Source organism: Bos indicus x Bos taurus, chromosome 17, assembly GCF_003369695.1.
Source record: "Bos indicus x Bos taurus breed Angus x Brahman F1 hybrid chromosome 17, Bos_hybrid_MaternalHap_v2.0, whole genome shotgun sequence".
NCBI lineage: Eukaryota > Metazoa > Chordata > Mammalia > Artiodactyla > Bovidae > Bos > Bos indicus x Bos taurus.
The window spans coordinates 59217273-59238999 of NC_040092.1; the positions used below are offsets into that span (position 1 = coordinate 59217273).

At 39.8% G+C, this 21727-nt stretch overlaps 1 protein-coding gene across 1 annotated transcript in view; it reads left to right on the forward strand.

Moving 5' to 3' along the window:
* HHIP (hedgehog interacting protein) overlaps window positions 1-21727 on the forward strand; it is a 115539-nt gene that overhangs the window by 74939 nt on the left and 18873 nt on the right. Inside the window, exons 8-11 of the mRNA XM_027567436.1 lie at window positions 1649-1770; window positions 4785-4908; window positions 6193-6323; window positions 9595-9676. Coding sequence (XP_027423237.1) covers window positions 1649-1770; window positions 4785-4908; window positions 6193-6323; window positions 9595-9676 — 459 coding nt within the window. The remainder of the gene's footprint in view (window positions 1-1648; window positions 1771-4784; window positions 4909-6192; window positions 6324-9594; window positions 9677-21727) is intronic.

Here is a 21727-nt window from a genome sequence, read left to right on the forward strand (position 1 = left end):
TCATTCTTCCCTCAACCCACACTCCCCATACCTGGTCACTCATTGGTTGAAACATTCAACAAATATTGAGCCCTCCTTATATTCCTGGATTTGAACTAAGGGACAGAAATAACAGTGATAATGAGGTTGAACATAATTCCTTTCCTCATACAGTTTACAGTCAGTGGCTTAAATCACAGAAATATTCTGGCCACAGATTGGGGGTGAACATGAAGTCAGAGTCCACGTGAAGGACTTTAGTGGTTGTGGAGGCTAACTTTATTTTATTCCTTAAACTGGAGTGCATGCTCCCCTTGGTTAGGGCAGCCCACACTTTAGAATTCTGTCTAAGAAACACAAGGGATTTCTCTTGTGGTCCAGTGGTTAAGAGGGCCTTTCAATGCAATGGGTGCAAGTTCAGTCCCTGGTCAGGGAGCTAAGGTTCCCAAATGCCTCATAGCTTAAAAACAAGAAAATAAAATAGAAGCAGTATTATAACAAATTCAATAAAGACATTTAAAAAATGGTCCACATTTAAAAAAAAATCTTTAAAAAAAGAAACACAAAATTAATACTAAAACTAATACACACCTTCCTTGTATTACAGTGGGGTTAAGTCCCAGTGAAACCATTGTAAGTTGAAAATACCATAAGTGGAAAAGGCACTTAATGATCCTCACCTTCCAAACATCATAGCCTAGCCTAGTCCACTTTAAACATGCTCACAATACTTACATTAGTGTACAATTAGGCAAAATCTATTAACACAGAGCCTATTTAATTGAATGTGTGTCTGTGTTAGTCGCTCAGTAGTATCTGACTCTTTGCGACCCTATGGACTGTAGCCTGCCAGGCTCCTCTGTCCATGGGATTTCTCAGGCAAGAGTACTGGAATAGGTAGCCATTCCCTTCGCCAGGGGATCTTCCCAACCCAGGGATCGAACCTGGATCTCCTTCATTGGAGGCCAGTCCTTTACCATCTGAGCCACCAGGGAGGCCATTTAATTGAATGTCTCATGTTTTCATGAGATATTTATCAAATATCAAATATTTCAATATTTATCAAATGTTATACCGAAAGTGGAAAGCAGAATGATTGTAGGGATACAGAATGGTTGTCTATGCATCGTTGATTCCTCTAGTGATGCGTGGGTTGCTGGGAACTGTAGTTGCCTCTGCCCAGTATCACAAGAGAGTATTGTACCACATGTCATTAGTCTGAGAGAAGATCAAAACTCAAAGTGCAGTTTCTATTGACCATGAAATACTTCTACAGCATCATAATGCTGGGTCATCACAACTCAGGGACCACATATCCTGTAGCGTGTATTGCAGGAGTGAGTTGATGGTACCCCTGTCCTTACTCTTGTATGTTACCCAGGTATCATATCCTTGCTTTCCCTTAACAACAGACTTAACACATGTTTCAAGTCAGCATGCACGTTCATAATGGAGGAGGGTACCGAAAGAAATTAAGAAATACACTCCAGAGCTCATTAAACGTCCACAGAGTAAACAAACAGGGTGTTTCCTTCGGCGGTTTCTGGAGATTCCAAATTAAATCCTCCCTAGGATCCTTACCAGCCCACAGAGGGTTCCTGTGTCAGGAATCTCTGAGTTTGGAACATACCCTGGTAGGAATTCATGAGTGTCCCCACTTTTGTCACAGATGCGCTGTGGATCGACACCCCACTGATATAAACATCAATTTAACAATACTTTGTTCAGACTCCAATGGAAAGAACAGCTCATCGGCCAGAATCCTACAGATCATAAAGGGGAAAGACTATGGTAAGTAGAGCATAATTTGTTGATTTGGGCTTTCATTCGGGCTTTGTTTTATTTTAGTGTATTAATTGAAGAGAAAAGGATTTCTGCAAAATGAGCATTTAGGAAAGCATCAGAACCCTGGCCTCACAGTGGTAGCAGAATCAGTTGCTGGCTTCTTAAAGGTCCAATGATTCTTACAAGCCCTAGGGGCTCCATTTGGGTAATTACCCTCCCCGTGGATTGAATGCTGCTCTGTAGGTCCAAAAAATTTAATGGGCCTTCGAAAGTTAGCAGTTTATATTTTGCTCATCTGAGAATCAAGATGAATACCTTCTATTTATTTAATATATAAGAGAGAACTTGTCTTAACATCTTATATACAGAGGGAAAAAATAAGTGTTAAGGGTAAGAAATTTCTCAATACCCAACATACTAGCCTTAGCAATTAGGAAAATTATGTGTTTCAAATAAGAATGTATTTTTTAAAGGTGTTTATTTTAGAGAAAACAAAGTAATAGACTTATAAAAACCTGTTATTTACCCAAGTCATGAAGATGGAATGTTTAGATCTTATTTTTAATGACATGATTATTAGAGTGTTTGAGATACATATTAAAATATAAAGTTAATATTTTCCCACATTTTTGTATTTACTCATTTTGGAGGAAATGGTGTATCAAATACGATTATGATTCAGGGAACATTATAGATGAAGATTATTGAATTGATTGCTTCTTCTATTCATTCAATACAGATATTTATTTAGTACCAGGAATGAAGCAGCTCTGCTAGTTCACGTAGTAGTCAGTTATTTTACTTTATTTTTTTTCAGGTATTCATGTATGTGTGTGCATCTTATAAAAGGCAAACCAAAGAATAATGTGGTCAGAAAAAAAAAATCTAATGAGTCACTAGTTTGTGGGAATTTTAGCTATATTTGTAGATTAAACTAAATTCTACAATCACATTAATTTGGGTTCAGCTGAAACTGATTACAATATGGATGGCCCTACATTTATATATTAAAAACACAGCTGCAGAATTCTTTTACTATTTATATATATCAAATTTTATTTGTCAATTATACCTCAATAAATCAGAAGAAAAAAAAAACCCAGAAAACAAATAACCACATCCACAGCATTTACTACATGCCAGGGCCTGTAATAAGTACTTGAAAAACTTCACTCATTTCATTTACAGAGAAATCCTAGAAGTACTCTTACTGTTCACATTGTACAGATGAGAAAACTGAGACATACAAAGGTGACTTGTCACACCACATGAAGTAACAGGATCTGGATTTGAACCCAGGTAGCTTGGAGAAGGCAATGGCACCCCACTCCAGTACTCTTGCCTGGAAAATCCCATGGACGGGGGAGCCTGGTGCTGCAGTCCCTGGGGTTGCAGCAAGTTGGACACGACTGAGCGGCTTCACTTTCACTTTTCACTTTCATCATTGGAGAAGGAAATGGCAACCCAGTCCAGTGTTCTTGCTTGGAGAATCCCAGGGACTGGGGAGCCTGGTGGGCTGCTGTCTATGGGGTCGCACAGAGTCGGACACGACTGAAGTGACTTAGCAGCAGTAGCAGCAGCAGCAGCAGCAGCCTGATTCCAGAGTTCATGACCTTAGACATTCACTTATGCTGCCTCTCAGTACCCTGGGAGAGGATTAAATTAAATTCATTTAAATCTTGATTGTTCTACTTTTTATAATATCATATTCGCCGTCATCAGGCACCCTCGGTGGCTCATCGGTCAAGAATCAGCCTGCAGTGCAGGAGATGCAAGAGACTTGGAATTGATCCCTGGGTCAGGAAGATCCCCTAAGAAGGAAATGGCAACCCGCTCCGGTATTCTTGCCAGGAAAATCCCATGGACAGAAGAGCCTGGAGGGCTACAGTCTATGGAGTTGCAAAGAGTTGGACATGACTGATTGCGCACACATTCACCTATTCACCATAATCACGTGGGAAGCGGGAAGAACTTTAGAATTTTTGTCTTTCTACAAAAGCTTTTGCCTAAAAGACTTCCTGTTGATAGTGACTTATTTAAGTATGTAATAAGTAATTTTCAGAGTAATTTCCAGCTGGCTTTGTATCTTTTTCATCATAATTGGCATCTTTATATTTGAGAACATAATGACATGCATGAAAAGATTGAGATACATGACTATTCACATGTAATTCTCAAGGAATGACTGAAGTAGACCTTGTTAACTACATGATCCTACAAACAAAACTCTTAAAACATTTTAAATGAAGATATTACTTGACTAGTGACAGTGTTTTAAAATATGCAACAAATGTGGTTTTGATGTACCATGCCTTTATTTTCATTAAAGTGTAAACTTTTAAACATTTTATAGAATTTGACAGAGGTTTGACTCAGTTTTAGGAGGTATACGCAGAAGTATTTCTACAAAATATTCAATATTTAAAAATTAAGTATTATTTGTTTAAGTATTTTAGTTCTAAAGTCCACGATTTCCAAAATGTTCAGAGATATTGTCATTGAAAATTTGGTATGTCTTGGAAGTTATAATAACAATAAGCGTTTGCAGAGCATTTTTGTTTTATTCTGCTGTGCATGGAAGCCCTGTACATTTTATAATATTTAAGCAAAAGGGTTAATTATTTTCACTAAAGACCTATAGCAAGAATCCATCTTACGCATCATGGAACACATTTCAGAGTTCGAGTGAATTACCGTAGTAATTGTGGCATGGCCTACATTACGTGTGCATGCGTGCAAAGTGGCTTCAGTCATGTCTGACTCTTTGTGACCCCATGAACTGTATGTAGCCCGCCAGGCTCCTCTGTCCATGGGATTCTCCAGGCAGGAGTACTGGAGTGGGTTGCCATGCTCTCCACCAAGGGATCTTCCTGCTGCAGGAATTGAACCCGCATCTCTTACGTTTCCTGCATTGGCAGAGTTGTTACCACTAGCGCCACCTGGGAAGCCCCCTGGCCTACATTAGTGTTCCTTTATAAAAATGTTTCATTTAATCTAATGTTATGTCCATTTATTTCCAGAAAGTGAGCCATCACTTTTAGAATTCAAGCCATTCAGTAATGGTCCTTTGGTTGGTGGATTTGTTTACCGAGGCTGCCAGTCAGAAAGACTCTACGGAAGCTACGTGTTTGGAGATCGTAATGGGTAGGCTTCCTGACACCACAGTTTGATAGATCGAATGACATATCCATTGATTATTGGGCAAATCATCAGAAAATATTCAAATGCATGTCACCCTTTGGAGGTCAGGTGTGGGACACATAAAAACTATTGTTCATTAATCTTTTTTTTTCAATTCTACCAGTTAGTCTTCCTTTTCTTTTTTGGTTTTGGCTATGTTAGGTCTTCCTTGCTGCACAAGGGCTTTCTCTAGTTGCCGTGAGCTGGGGCTACTCTCATTACCAAGCACAGCCTTCTCAGTGTGGCAGCTTCTCTTGTTGCAGCTCAAGGGCTCTAGAGCGTGCACTTAAGTAGTTGCAGCTCACAGACTTTGTTGCCCTGCAGTGTGTGGAATCTCCCTGGACCAGGGATTGAACCCATGTCCTCTGCATTGGCAGGCGGATTCTTAACCACTGGACCACGAAGGAAGTCCTGTTATTTACTTTTAGTTCTACCATGTATGGTGGGGAAATTAAAGAATTTCCTAAAAGATGCTTTTGAAACAGACTTGATCAAATTCATAAAATAATTTTTAAGAGCAGAAAAGTCTTCAGATGGACATTTCATATTATTTAGGCTCTTCCCTTCATCCTTAACATAAATTTACCATGATCATGAGTAAATTGAAGAAATGTAGTTTTACATGAGTTACATAAATATTTTAAAAATTATTGGAAGGCTAAGAATTTTTTTTTTTTTTTTGCCAGACTTTGAGGACTTTTGGCAACAGACCTTAATTTCTCTCTATTGATAGGAATACTGCAAAATTAAATATTAGCCTAAAGCTTAGAGGTCACATTGTCAATAATTATAAGAAACTCTGTAATGAAGCCCAAAATAAGGATCTTGTTTCCTAAGTCACTGTCATTCAGGCATATGGCAGAACTGATATGCTTGGTCACTAAAAGGAAATAGAAAAGTGAACTGACCCTGCACTCTTCCCCTGTCCCTCTCTCTGATGAATAGCACAGCATGATCTCTAGTCCTGAATAGGAAGTATCATTCTCCAGATGAAGGGGAGGGTATTTCTCATACTCAGGTACTTTTAGTACCCACCCCCTCCAAACAAAATGTCATCTTTAAGTACTTTTTCCTCACATGGGACTTTCAGAGTATTCACACACATTTTGGGCTATATTATTTTTCCCTTTAGAAGCCAGGTCCATGGCACAGGAATTATTTATTACAAGCTTTATTTTAAGCATGTCATTGTGTCTTTTAGGCAAAAGCACATTTTCATCATAGGTTCCTGGTATGTTTTTCTTGTAGGAATTTCTTAACCCTCCAGCAAAGTCCTGTGAGCAAGCAATGGCAAGAAAAACCACTCTGTCTTGGCAACGGTGGTTCCTGTAGAGGTTACTTTTCAGGTCACATTTTGGGATTTGGAGAAGACGAATTAGGTACTGTACAAACTATTTCTGTTAAGTTCCATTCTCGATCTCTGCCCAAGAGGCTCTGTTCTACTCTGAAAAACAAGTGAAATAATCTCAACCTCCATTTGTTGGAAATATAACCTCCCACAAAGATGACCAGTTCAGTATTCACTTCCAATAATCTTTCTCTGGGGGTCTTTAAATCTTATTTCTACTCCAGAAACATGAAAGAAACAAAGCAGGAAGATGGGAGTTGGAAACAAAAGAGAATTTTTGAATCTTAAAGAGAGAGAAAATTTCAAATGGCTACTGATATCTTTGAAGCACTTAAGTCATTTGTCTATATTCTCTATCTGAAAACCTTTACACTTATCCATGTCTCTTGAAATAAATTTAAAATATGTTGCAATCTGAATCTCACTTCATTTCCTAATTTTTTATTTTTTATTTTTTGCCCATCAGGGCATGAAATTTGTTGGAAATAATCTGAGTTTATAGAGCTGCTTTCCAACAGAATGAAAATTATCTTCTCCTTGATAATCTCCAGTATAACATGCAATTTATTTGTTGATATATTATCAAAATGTATGCAGTTTAAAAAGCAAAAAGAGGTTGATAATTGGAATGCTACCAAAGAGTGACATGCTACCAGTTTTAAACTTCAGAGATAAATGTAGCTATCATAATGATTCCCTTTAAAAAGCGATATCCAAATAAACAATGGCTACCATGCTCCTTTAGCCTTGGACATGAATTTCTAGGTATTAAAAAAGAAAAGTTGTGTTTTCATCTAAATCATAATTATTTACTCTAAATGTTCAGATTTGGTTTAATTCCACCAAATAGAGAATTCATCAGAAATAGCTCCATGCCATTCACTTAGGTTGCCAAGGAACTCAAACTAGATTCCTGCAACACAAAACACAGATTTCAGAGCTGCTGGAATATAGGGATTCAAAGAATAGTCCAATCTGTCTTTTTCTTGTTTTAGCATTGCAAGCATCTTGCATTTAAGTTTGCTTTGAAATTCTACTACCCCATTCAAATGAACCAGAAATATAGCCTTTCTCACGTCAATCTTCTGTAATGTAATTTAAACATCATTGGCAAACTCTGATTTTAAAGTATAAATTAGGATCAAATTGTTTGTGACAGAGTTAGAGATAAGTATTTAGAATCATTTTGATGAATCATTTTGGTTGCCCCAGACCTTACTGCCAATAACTCACCATCATTTATCCTTCTACCATCACCCCACCGTGGTTAAAATGTTCAAATATCTGTCCATACTTAATACAATGTTGGGAGGAGAACCAGAAATTAAGCACACACAGTTCTTACTGTCCAAAACCAAAAATATCATGTATATTTCATAATTTAGAGTAAATATACTTTCACTCTTTAATGTAAATTCTTTGGTTTTTAATTAAGAGCCATATAATAAATTGAGTTAGATTTTTTTAATGAGTTTTTTCTGGATGTGTGTGTGTGTGTGTGTGTGTGTTTAACCATAAAATCGGAATGGGTTTAAGGATTAAATGTGGTAAACTACATAAAGTAGTTGATGAAACAAATATGATTTTTTTTTTACTTACATTCCTTAGTTTTTTAATGCCATTTTTTCTGTTGTGTTTGTTTTTATTATAAGTCCCATAATATCCTTTCCAGAAGTGCGAAAGCAGTAGGGTGTGCTTAATACATAATAACAGAGTAAAATAGAGAAATATAAACTAAATCAAAGACTATTTCATGAATGAGAACCAAACATAAATTTTAAAGCCTCATAAACATATAATCATAAAAACAACTTCTAATTCCCTATTCATATGATCAGTTCTATGTATTGAATTATATGGAAGGAATGGTCATAAATGAGAGTGGCTCTCTCCTAAGAGGAGAGAGTTGGCACAAAGTGTACTAGGAGCCGGGACAAGTGTACTTTTAAATAACACAGTAAGGGGACTTCCCGAGCAGTCCAGTGGTTGAGGCTTCTCCTTCCAGCACAGGGGGTCCCATCCCCGGTCAGGGAGCCAAGATCCCACATGCCTCAAAGCCAAAAAAGCCAAAACATAAAACAGAAGCAATATTGTAACAAATTTAATAAAGACTTAAACAATGGTCCAAATCAAAACGATCTATTAAAATAAATAAACAGTACAGTCAAGAACGATGACATAAGCACAGACGAAAGGGGGGAAACGCACCTAATGGTGATTACTGACGGATAGGACCTGGGACAGATGCTAAGACAGGAGCAGCTAGGACAGCGGGGGCCCGAAACAGGATGCTGGGCCAGGAACTTGCCTCCCGTTTCCAAAGTCAGGAGGCCAGTGAGGCTAGAAACATTGCAGATGGCATCAGAGCAATAAGGGAGCGCATTGTCGTAGAGGTCTGTCAGGACTCAGCCTTGGCTTGGAGAGAGAGCAGAAGCTATTGGAGGGAAATTAGAAGTCATTGGAGGGTGTTGATACAGAGGAGTGTAATCCAGTTTATATACTCTGGCCTGCCTTGTAAGGAATCTCTGTAGCTGATATACTGAGAGTAAGCCTAGAAGAGTAAGAGCAAGAGCAGGGAGATCAGCTAGGAGGCTATGGCCATCATCAAGGTGAGAGATTACGCTCTGCTAATGCAGAGCAATGGGGAGACGTGGGAAGAAGTGACCGGAGTCACTGAGGGTGGACTTAGAAAGCTGTCATAATCTTCAGGCCAGTGATCTTCTGAGGATGTATGACTATATAATATATGTATGTTCTGTGTGTGCTGACTTACTTTAGTTGTGTCCGACTCTTTTGCCGCCCCATGGACTGTAGCCTTCCAGGCTCCTCTGTCTGTGGGATTCTCCAGGCAAGAATGCTGGAATGGGTTGCCATGCCGTCCTCCAGGGGATCTTTCCAACCCGGGGATTGAACCCACATCTCCTGTGTCTCCTGCATTGGCAGGCGTATTCTTTACCACTGGTACCACCTGGGAAGCCCAGTATACATATAGACATACACACGGGGCTTCCCGTGTGGTAAAGAATCAGTGATTTAACAAAAAAATCCACCTGCCAATGCAGAAGACATAGGAGACTTGAGTTTGATCCCTGGGTCAGGAAGATCCCCTGGAGGAGGAAATCGCAACCTGCTCTAGTATTCTTGCCGAGATAATCCCATTGTCAGAGGAGTCTAGTGGGCTACAGTCCATGGGGTCGCAAAGAGTCAGACACGATTTTAGCAACTGAGTATACACACGCAGTCAATGAAAGGTAAAGCCTTACAATACTGTGAACTAACTTACGGTATTTCTCTCTCCATAGGTGAAGTTTACATTCTATCAAGTAGTAAAAGTATGACCCAGACTCACAATGGAAAACTCTATAAAATTATTGATCCCAAAAGGTGAGTTTTTTTTAATATTCTATTAAGTCAAGTAATATTCTCTTAAGTTATTCCAGTGCATTCAAATTAGTGATGGAATTGCAATTAGCACTCAAAGATGAACATTTCTGCCCTGTCCATCTGCTGAGTGCTCTCCTGAGAGACCCTCAGCTCCAGTCTCTAAAACTTAGACTTCAATACCCTGACCTTCAAAAGTGTTATTTTGATCATGTACATAGCCATAGCATCCTTGTAGTCAGCAGAGAGCTGCTGACTACAGGGTCGGCTGGCTACAGTCCATGGGGTCGCAAAGAGTTGGACACAACTGAGCAACTGAGCATGCTCACACGCAAGGAAAGTTTTTTTGGCAGTTCAGCATCGAAGCCTTGTTTCACACTATCTGGAAGCTCACAGCTTCTGTGACCAAACAAATGAAAACTACAGAAGTATTTTGTTGTTGCTTCAGCAAAAGGAAGATGTGAATGTTTTCATCCTTTAGAGAATATAATTATCCCTCCCCTGCTACCCTCTACCCACCTAACCCAACTTCAGCACACACTCAACTTTCAAATTATCTTGGGTCATCACGAATCAGTTGTTAATTTCATGGATAAAATCAGAACTCTCAGAAGCCACTAAAATTACATACTGTCAAATAGATTTTAGGTGTAAGTTTAGAAACAATTATTGCAGGACTTCAGTATACTCATGTATATGACCACTGGAGAACCAGTTGTGGTCAGACTGTAGCTTCACAGTGCTATGAATTTTTAATCCTTTTTTTTTTTTCAAACTTTTTACTGAAGCGTGTATTCAGAAAAGGCCCCAAATCATAAGCATACAGTATGACAGTTTTTCACGAGTGACACACACTGTAACCAGCACCCAGAAGAAGGGATGGAAGGATACAGGTGGCCTGAAGACCCCTCATTTCTATTTCCAGTTACCTCCCCTGCCAAGAGCAATCATCCTGTGACCTCTAACAGCATAGATTAGCTTCTCCCATTTTTGAACTTCCCAGGTGGCACAACGGTAAGGAATCCACCTGCCAATGCAGATGACTCAGGTTCGATCTCACATGGGTGGGCATGATCCCCTGGAGGAGGAAATGGCCACCCACTCCAGTAATCTTGCCTAGGAAATCCTATGGACAGAGGAGTCCGGTAGGCTATAATCCATGGTGTCTCACAGAGTTGGTATATGACTAACTGACCTAGCACATTTTTGAACTTTGTATAAGTGGAATCATATAAGATGTACTCAGTTGTTTCTGGTTTCTTTCGCCCAACATTATCTGTATTTATCTGAGATTTATGTGTATTAAAATGCTACTATGTGAGTGAATTTCTAATTCTTTCTGTGCTAAGTTAACCTCATGAGCCCATGTGCAAATTGAAATCCCCAAATTTCAAGTCTCTTTTAGGAGAAAAACATTCCAATAATCCAAAAAGTTTACTAAAAGCGTTCATTTAATTCCCCTTTAAAAATATTTGTAGGTTATAAATTGGGTATGTTTTTCTGAAAAAAATCACTGACTAACAAATGGAGGTTCTTGTTCTTTTTCCATCCCAGAAAGCATTCATTGCCTTTCCTGAGAAAAATACAGGTTGACGTTGGTGTTGCAGAACAAAAAGGAATAATCAATGCTAAATGGTCTGTGATAGAGGACATCATATATACCCATCTGTCACACAGCGATGATGATAGCTTTCCTTCTCTATTTAACAGTATGCATTTTCTTTCACGATAAGAGAAGTACCCATCTACACACTGCAAGGGTTCTCTTCCTCCTTGAGTGTCCTTCATGCGAAGCAAACTAACGAATGAAAAAAAAAAATCAGAAATCAGACACCTTGGTGATTATTGAAGTTGGCGATATTAAGAACAAACATCAAACCAATGTTAATTCATGAACTAGCAGCCTTCTAATGATTCAGAATGCAGTCTAGGGCTTCACTCAGATTAATGCCATTCGTTTTGAAATAGCCATTGTTATTCCATTATGATTGTCAAAGTTGATACGCCTTTGCAAGCTTTCTGCTGTATTACTCATTCTTGATCCTCACAGAAAGGTTTCTCTCCTCCTATGGATTGTTTAGTCTGCTGGTGGTGAGTTGAGGTGAATGTTACACCTTCAGTCCATTATTAGTGTCTAATTACCAGGGTTGCTGTGAGGGGCCTTGGCTCTGCGATCTCGGGGCCTCCTCTCGTAGGGTGGTCTCAGAGTGACATACCTCAAAAGCCTGACTTTTCACTGTGGTGCCTGTTTCTGGTGAGTCCTGTCACGTGTGGGGCCAGGGTTAAGAGGTGTGTTTGGCTTTGAGGAGGTGGGGGGGATTAACAGAGTCCCAGAGACACCGTCCTTGTACACAGGCCTAGGCATACATTTCAAAATTAAACGGACTGTAAGAAAACAAATGTTTTCATAAACACTTGTTGGGAGCCGCATGCTGTTTCGATTTGGATGCCAGCGTTTATTATTATAGTAGTTCTCCCGACACGAGTGGAAGTTCTGTATAAGCAGACACTTTAGTATATGTGAATGGGGCTATTTTGGAAACAAGAGCAAATTACTACCCTCACAGTGTTAATAGAATGTCTGCTTCAGGGCACAACTGCTTTTCTAAAACACTTAAGGGAGAATTTGAAGAAAGAGCCTCATCAACCAAAAAAAAGAAGAAGAAGAATCCACAGACATTTCTTGTTACAACAAATATCTCATTCCAATTAAAATCTTAGATTAACTGTATTCTTGTGGAGGAACCCCAGACTTGTTCGAATAATGTTTTCAGAATAAATTTCAAGTATCAGTTGACTCATGGCCTTAAAAGAGGAGAACAATAAATCATAGAAATCTTATATTCTGTATCATGTCATAGAAGTTCCATTCTCATACACCATAAGATTTATGTTTTCTCTCTTTTTTCGTGCACACACACACACCAAAATGAAGCTTGTAGACACAGCAGTGGAAGGAGAGGAGAAGGTGGGATGAATTGAGACAGTAGCATCGACATATATACAGTACCGTGTCTGAAACAGAGAGCTCGTGGAAAGCTGCTGTACAGCACAGGGAGCTCAGCTCAGTGCTCTGACATGATCTAGAAGGGTGGGAGGGAAAGGAGGCTCACCAGGGAGGGGCTATGTGAACACATGTAGCTTATTCACATTTGTTGTACTGCAGAAGCCAATACAACATTGTAAAGCAATTTTCCTCCAATTAAAAATAATTTTTAAAAAAGAAGATGCAGGAATTTATAAACCATATGCCATATTCTTGGGTCATTTTGATAAGATCAGATGAGGTCCCAGCATTACCACTTCCATCTGTAAGGACAGTCTGGTCTCAGGCTATCTGTTGTTTGAGCGCTCAGTCGCTCAGGGGTGTCCGACTCTCTGTGACCCGTGGACTGCAGGCCACCAGGCTCCTCTGTCCATGGAATTCTCCAGGCAAGAATACTGGAGTGGGTTGCCATTTTCTCCTCCAGGGGATCTTCTCGACCCAGGGATCAAACCCATGTCTTCCACGTCTCCTGAATTGCAGGCAGATTCTTTACCCACTGAGCGACCTGGGAAGCCCTCAGCCTATATATTACTTAACTATTGACATAAATGTAAAATCCTTTACAGTGGGCATCCTTCTCAGAAAGGATGGTTTGATACCTTATTATAAAAAACACAAATGCCATTGTAATCAAAGGAAACTTCCATGAGAATACAACCAGCTTTCTCTACAGCTTAACTAGGACATAAGAGATTTTAAGGGAAAAGCAGAAAAGAGATGAACGTTGCCACCATCTTAGCATGGGAATACCTTCAGAGATAGAAAAATTAAGTCTCATGGCGGAGTGGAGTTAGGATTGAATCAATGCCAATCTCCCAGTTTACTGGCCCACCTCACTAGGTCCCCTGAAGCCTCGAGTATTGGGTTCTGCGTACCCTGGTCTGGGACTCCTTCAGCCAGCATATCAATGCATAGAGCACAGGAACTGGGCCATCATTTTAGTTTCATTTAGTAGTGCCCCCAGAGGCTGGTTAAGATGTTGATCCTGGCAGGCCCAGTAGTCAGATGATCTTGTCTCTGAATCTTGGAATGCGGATGCGACCGCACTGTGCTCCTCTGCCTGGCTGTCAAGTGCAGGTGGACATTCTGCTTCCGCCTCGCAGAGCTCTGTGAAGATAATGTAATGGATTTAAAGCCTGTGCTATTCTTCAGTACCATTGGTGTTCATTCCATGCACTCAAGAATTATTTCAGGTGATTGATCTCACAGCTTTTTGAGGTTGTTTTAGTGCCAAAATTGGGGTCAAGATGTCCACAGAGTTTTAAAGAACTCTTTGCAACCCCATGGACCTTAGCCCACCAGGATCCTCTGTCCATGGAGTTCTCCAGGCAAGCATACTGGAGTGGGTTGCCATTCCCTTCTCTAGGGGATTTTCCTGACACAGGTATTGAACCCAGGTCTCCTGTATTTTAGGCGTGTTCTTTACTGTCTGAGTCAGCAGGGAAAGAACTCTGAGTCTAGTTTTCAATTGTTCAACTCATGTCTTAGAGGCTTGTTCTTTGTTAAATCTTTTCAGAATCACACAAGTGCTCCTGAGGAGTGGAAATGGAAGAATTCTAACAGAGTTATGAATTTACCAAGCTTCATTTTTATAGAATGCAAATCTTTTCACACTATTGAAAAAGATTCTTTAATTTTTGTTTCAGATGAACTGAAACTAAAGGCCCTTTTTTGACCTGGAAATATTTCTAGGGTTATTTCTCCAGGAATTTGTAAAACAAAATCATTCTTAAACATACTGAGTTAATTACCATATACCGTCTTTCTCTGTTTTAACACCTTGCTTATCTATTATACCCACTCAAATCACACAGCCCATTCCCTTAAAAGGTCTATCAATTAACTGCAAATTCCCAGCTTCAGAGCTTATTTTACAGAAACATCCTATCTCCAGACTCCTGTATGACCAATATCAAAAACTGCCCTCATGCCTAAACCAGGGTGTCTAAGTATTTATGGTTTTACTGTTCGTATACCAGCTGCTAAAAGAAAAACTATGACTTTTATCTTGCAATCACTCCAAATTCACCTAAACCCTTTCTGTTTAAGGACTGTTGCTGCTAGTAACAATAGTCTGCAATGTTCTTCTGTTTAGGTATGGGTTATTTGGAAGTCTGGAAACTAATAAATATGGTGGTATTAATATTAAAAAAAAAAAAAACCTGCTCTTCTGTCTCCTCCCCACTATGCCCCCACTCACTGTTCTTTGTTTACTTTTTTCTTAATATCTTCATCCTACTCCTTAGTATGCTGGATGCTGAAGAGTGCTTTTTTTTTTCCCCACAAAAAAAAAATCACTTCATGAGAGGAAATTGGTTCTGTTTATCCTCCGCATATGTCTCAGGGAGCTGGCAGGCAGCTCTGCCATCCTAAAGAAAGCCGTGCATAATGGAGAGGGTTTAGCCCAATAAGCCAGTCTAGTCCCAATTCATCAGTCGGAGTTTTATGCAAGTGGCCTCCCTAGGTTGATAAATCCCCACAGTGCCTGTTGACCCAGCTGCCAAGTCCTCTTGCTGCGGGCGGTGTTTTCAGGCCACCCTGACGGTAATACAAACTGTTTAGCAGCTCCATTGACCTCTCAGCTATTAACAGGGACACAGGCTCGACGAGGGACTAGTTTTCAAACATGACAGAATTTCTTAACACTAGAGGTCATGAACAAGTATATGCCTTATAAAAATCCATTCAGCATGGTGGATTTGAAGTCAAAAAGACAAGGGAAGCATGGTCCACATTTTTGCTATGGTTTTTCTACATTCCCAATCACCAAAAATGGCATACACTTATGTGCCCGCTTACATTTTATTCTTAATATGCTATAGCTTATGTTGTGGTGCACAATATTTTTAGCTAACAAATCCTTCCTAAATTGCCAGAAGCATATGAAAATTTAAAGATATATTACAAAAGAATGGGATGAGATAAACTTTTAATGAATGGATGAGAATGCATACATAATATATTGTCTAAGGATAACTGGAATTTTATTCATTCTTTACCAAGACTTGTTGTATGTGTATATATGTACACAGACATACTTAAAGACACTCAAATAGTCCATATACGTCTATGTAGCACCATCACCTATTTCAAGATACATACAAAATATTATATCATAAATTATTAAAATTTTTTATTGAAATGACCCTGTTATTTTAAAAGCCTATACTATAAGACTTCTTATATTTAGATCCTATTTCCTGAAGATGTCACATGTGACTACAGTATTCGAGGGAATTTTCTGCTTTATATTAATTATATAGTCTTCCTTAAACTATTAATTTTGAATGTTGGTATATCAGTTCCTAGAGTAATTGTACAGATTGCTATGAAAACTTGATTGAATTGCCACTTACAAGTGGCATTTGTTAAAAAGGCAGAAAATGGAGAATGCTGCCGCTAAGTCACTTCAGTCGTGTCCGACTCTGTGTGACCCCATAGACGGCAGCCCACCAGGCTCCCCCATCCCTGGGATTCTCCAGGCAACACTGGAGTGGGTTGCCATTTCTTTCTCCAATGCATGAAAGTAAAGAGTGAAAGTGAAGTCACTCAGTCGTGTCCGACCCTCAGCGACCCCATGGACTGTAGCCTACCAGGCTCCTCCGTGCATGGGATTTTCCAGGCAGGAGTACTGGAGTGGGGTGCCATTGCCTTCTCTGAAAATGGAGAATATGAGTAGCTAAAAATATAGTCTTCAAAAAGAGACTCATTTGTTGAGTCAAAAACTTTTAAAAGCATTTCTTTTTTTGTTTATTTTGTTAATAATTTATTTTTTATTGAAGGATAATTAAAGCATTTCTTTTCAATATCCATGTTTCTTCCCTGCCTGGGAAAATGGTGGAAATCTGTTACCAGACCTTCTGAATATCATACTTTTATTGTAAGACAGTATACCATCAGATATTGCAGTTCTTGAGATAAAGACAGATTTAATCTTGCATGGAACAGCCACATAAATTTGTAAAAAATGCTTTCTAGAGGAAGATGCGCTTTCTAAAGACACATATTGTACCCTAGTATCATTTTTTTTAACTAATTCACTTTACTTGATTAAAAAAACTGTTGCTTAAATGCCTCATTTTTATCAATATTGACAAGTGAATTGAAAGGTGTAACATCAAAATTTGAAAATTTGTCATCCTGATAGTCTTCAAAGAGAATTTAAGCTGACATTTTTGTGCTATTTTAAAGGATAGAAACTTGTTCCAAATCTTACTTCCCACTTAAAACATTGGTCACCAGTGTTTCTTATTTAGTGTCTAATATTTTATCACTTATGGCTTATAAGTTATGTTTTTAAGTTAAAAAAATTTATTTTGGACATAAAATTCTGAACAGAATTTGATTCCTTCTTTATATTAGGGTGCAATTGCATTGACTTTATTGAACCCTAATTTTTCAGTTTTTATTTTCTATCAGAGTAAGTCTAGTTATACAAGATTGAATCATGAGATTTAATGAGTCTGCAGGTATCTTTGGCTTGTCTCCTGTGTGCAAGGTATTGTATTATGTATTATGAAAGTGAAGTGAAAGTGAAAGTTTCTCAGTCGTGTTCGACTTTTTGTGACCCCATGATCTATACAGTCCATGGAATTCTCCAGGCCAGATTACTGGAGTGGGTAGCCTTTCCCTTCTCCAGGGGATCTTCCCAACCCAGGGATCAAACCCAGGTCTCCTGCATTGCAGGCAGATTCTTTACCAGCTGAGCCACCAGAGAAGCCCAAGAATATACTAGAGTGGGTAGCCTCCATTATGCGTTATGAAGGGATAATATACATGAGAATTTAGTCCTTTTCTCTAAGGAGCTTATTTTTGTCTTAAATCAAGAGATTGCACACATTGTCTAAAACATTAGCAATGTTCTCAGAGATAAATATTGCCACTCTGGAACAACAAAATTATGTCAAAACATGGTAAGTTATAAATTGCCAAATTAATGGTCCAGAAGGCAATAGGTACCAAGGTGGGTAAAACTCACCATAATTTGGCTTCCTGGTCCAGTCTGTTCTGCTATGCTGTGATTTACTTTCAGACTAATTCACTCACCTATAAAAAAAAAGGATGGTTGCATAACATGGAAATTATGTAGCTTTCCAAGCAACTAAAGCCAGAATGACAAGAGGATCAAGGCCTCAGCCTGACTTGTCCAGGCAGAAGGAGCCTCCCCAGTTGAGTTAAAACAAGAAAGAAGCATGGCGCTGAGTTCCCCCACCCAACCCCAGGGCCATTGCATGGCTCTTCGCAGGTTTCACTTCCTCCTGAGATCAAAGCCTCACTTCTGTGGTTTTTGGTTTTGTGTGTGTGTGTGTTTTAATTAATTTTTATTGGAGTATGCTGCTGCTTCAGTCATGTCCGACTGTGTGATCCTAAGGACTGTAGCCTGCCAAGCTCCTCTGTCCATGGGATTCTCTAGGCAAGAGTACTAGAGTGGGTTGCCATGCCCTCCAGATCTTCCCAACCCAGGCATCAAACCCGGGTCTCCTGCATTGCAGACAGATTCTTTACCATTGAGCCACCAGGGAAGCAGTTGCTTTATAATGTGTTAGCTTCTGCCGTGCATCAAAGTGAGTCAGCCGTGCGTATGTATGTATGCCTCCCCTTTGGACTTCCTTCCCACATAGGTCACCTCAGTGCATTAAGTAGAGTTCCCTGTGGTGTACACCAGGTTCTCATTAGTTACCTATTTTATACTTGCATGCTCAGTCACTCAGTCGTATCTGACTCTGCGTGACCCCATGGACAGTGGCCCAGGCTTCTCTGTCCGTGGGATTTTTCAGGCAAGAATACTGAACAGTGTGGGTTGCCATTTCCTCCTCCAGGGGATCTTCCCAACCCAGGGATTGAACCCCTGTCGCCTGACTCTCCTGCCTTGGCAGGTGGATTCTTTACCACTGAGCCACCTGGGAAACCTACTATTTTATACACAGTATCAATAGCGTACGTGTATGTCAGTCCCAGTCTCCAAATTCCTCCCACCTCTCTCCTTTCCCTTTTGGTATCCATATATTTGTTCTCTACATCTGTGTCTCTATTTATGCTTTGCAAATAATATCATGTACACCATTTTCTAGATTCCACATTTATGCATTAATATACGATATTTTCTGTGCTTCTCATCTCCCCTGAGTGAATCTCTCCTCCACCTGCAGGTGATCTCTGGTATCCCTGGGATACCCTCTCCATGGCACCACATTTTACTTTTGTTAGTGCTTTAGGTACAGAGTTGCATAGATCTTGAGGAGTCTGCCCCAGCTCTATTTTTCCTATAAACCTTATTTTTATTATACAAGATTTTTCAGGAACAAGTCCACTGAGTTAAAGTGAAATGCCTGTTTTTCTAATAATTATAGTAGACCAGTTTCTGAATTAAAGACATAACAAAAATAGTACAAGAAACACCTAAGGCAATTTAATAAAACTGGACTTTGTTTCTCCCTAAAAGCAAACAACCTTATCTAGTTTCATTAGTCATTTCTCCTAGGTTTTCCTTTCAAGGAAATATATACCTTTTCATTTCCTAATTTCCCCCTGGAAATACATGCATTGAGTTAAGCTGATAAAGTTGAATGAAGGCAATTCACACACCCTTTTAGATACTTGTGTATCTTGCTGGTGGTGTTTGGATAGGAGGTTAATAAAGGGCCTGAAATACAGTGCCTAGCTCCCGTTGTTCCTGAAGAGGACCAGTTGAGTAAAAATCTATGCTAGAAAAGAATTCCAGATTATCTTGACTTAGGCTGTATGAGAGTTATTTCATATTTTCATCCATGTTCTAATCTTCTAAACTTGGGAGTAACAAGGTCAGCCCTATCTCATGAGGATAAAGTTGAATGTGAAATTACTGAAAGGTGTAAGTGGCTTCGATATCTGCTTTTATTCGGTTTGTATCTTTAACCATTGAACAAAACTGAGGAGGTATTTGTGAACTTTCTAATAATTTCATTAACACTACCGCACAACAGCAGTCTTTTCACACGAAAGTAATGCTCAAAATCTTTCAAGCTAGGCTTCCACAGTGTGTGAACTTGAGAACTTCCAGATGTACAAGCTGAATTTAGAAAAGGCAGAGGAACTAGAGATTAAATTGCCAACATCTGTTGGATCATAGAAAAAGCTAGAGAATTCCAGAAAAACATCTGCTTCAGTGACTATGCTAAAGCCTTTGACAGTGTAGATCACAACAAACTGGAAAATTCTTAAAGAGATGGGAATACCAGACCACCTCACCTGCCTCCTGCAAAACCTGCATGCAGGTCAAGAAGCCACAGTTAGAACTGGACATGGAACAACAGACTGGTTCAGAACTGGGAAAGGAGTACATCAAGGCTGTATATTGTCACTCTGCTTATTTAACTCATGTGCAGAGTACATCACGTGAAATGCCAGGCTGGATGAAGCACAAGCCGGAATCAAGGTTGCTGGGAGAAATATCAATAACCTCAGATATGCAAATGACACCACACTTATGGCAGAGAGTGAAGAAGAACTAAAGAGCCTCTTGATGAAAGTGAAAGAGAAGAGTGGAAAAGTTGGCTTAAAACTCAACATTCAGAAAACTAAGACCATGGCATCTGGTCCCATCACTTCATGGCAAATAGATGGGGAAACAATGGAAACAGTGAGAGATTTTATTTTGGGAGGTTCCAAAATCACTGCGGCCATGAAATTAAAAGATGCTTGCTCCTTGGAAGAAAAGCTATGACCAACCTAGGCAGCATATTAAAAAGCAGAGACATTACTTCACCAACAAAGGCCCATCTAGTCAAACATATGATTTTTCCAGTAGTCATGTATGGATGGGAGAGTTGGACTATAAAGAAAACTGAAGAATTGCTGCTTTTGACCTGTGTTATTGGAGAAGACTCTTGAGAGTCCGTTGGACTGCAAGGAGATCCAACCAGTCCATCCTAGAGGAAATCAGTCCTGAATATTCATTGGAAGGACTGATGCTGAAGCTAAAACTCCAATACTTGAGCCACCTGATGCGAAGAACTGACTCATTGGGAAAGCCCTTGATGCTGGGGAAGATTGAAGGCAAGAGGAGAAAGGGACGACAGAAGATGAGATGGTTGGATGGTATCACCAACTCTATGGACGTGAGTTTGAGTAAGCTCCGGGAGTTGGTGATGGACAGGATAGCCATGGGGCCGCAAAGAGTCAGAGACATTGAGCAACTGCACTGATGTATGGATGTGAGAGCTGGACAATAAAAAAGGCTGAGCACTGAAGAATTGATGCCTTTGAACTGTGGTGCTAGAGAAGACTATTCAGAGTCCCTTGGACAGCAAGGAAATCAAACCAGTCAATCCTAAAGGGAATCAACCCTGACTATTCATCGGAAGGACTGAAGCTGAAGCTGAAGCTCCAATACTTTGGCCATCTGATTCGAAGATCCAACTCATTGGAAAAGACCCTGATGCTGGGAAAGACTGAAGGCAGGAGGAGAAGGGGATGATAGAAGATGAGATGGTTGAATGGCATCACTGATTCAATAGACATGAGTTTGAGCAAAGGTGAAGACAGGGAGATGGTGAAGGACAGGGAAGACTGGGGTGCTGCAGTCCATGGGGTTGCAAAGAGTCAGACACAACTGAGTAACTGAACAACAATAGCACTAGGCAGTCCAACAAATATTGTTATATTAATGCATATATGTAGAATCTAGAAAAATGGTATAGATGATCTTATCTGCCAAGCAGAAATAGCGACACAGACATAGATAACAAAGGAGTGGGCACTATGGGGGAACAAATGTGTGGACAGACTATGGACACTCCTATGTCTAAGTGATCATGTGCTCAGCAGTTAAGTCACGGACCTTAGAATAAAGTCAACCTTCCCTGGTGGCTCAGAGGGTAAAGTGTCTGCCCGCAATGCGGGAGACCTGGATTCAATCCCTGGGTCGGGAAGATCCCCTGGAGAAGGAAAAGGCAACCCCCTCTGGTACTGGAAAATCCCATGGACAGAGAAGCCTGGTAGGCTACAGTCCATGGAGTCTCAAAGAGTTG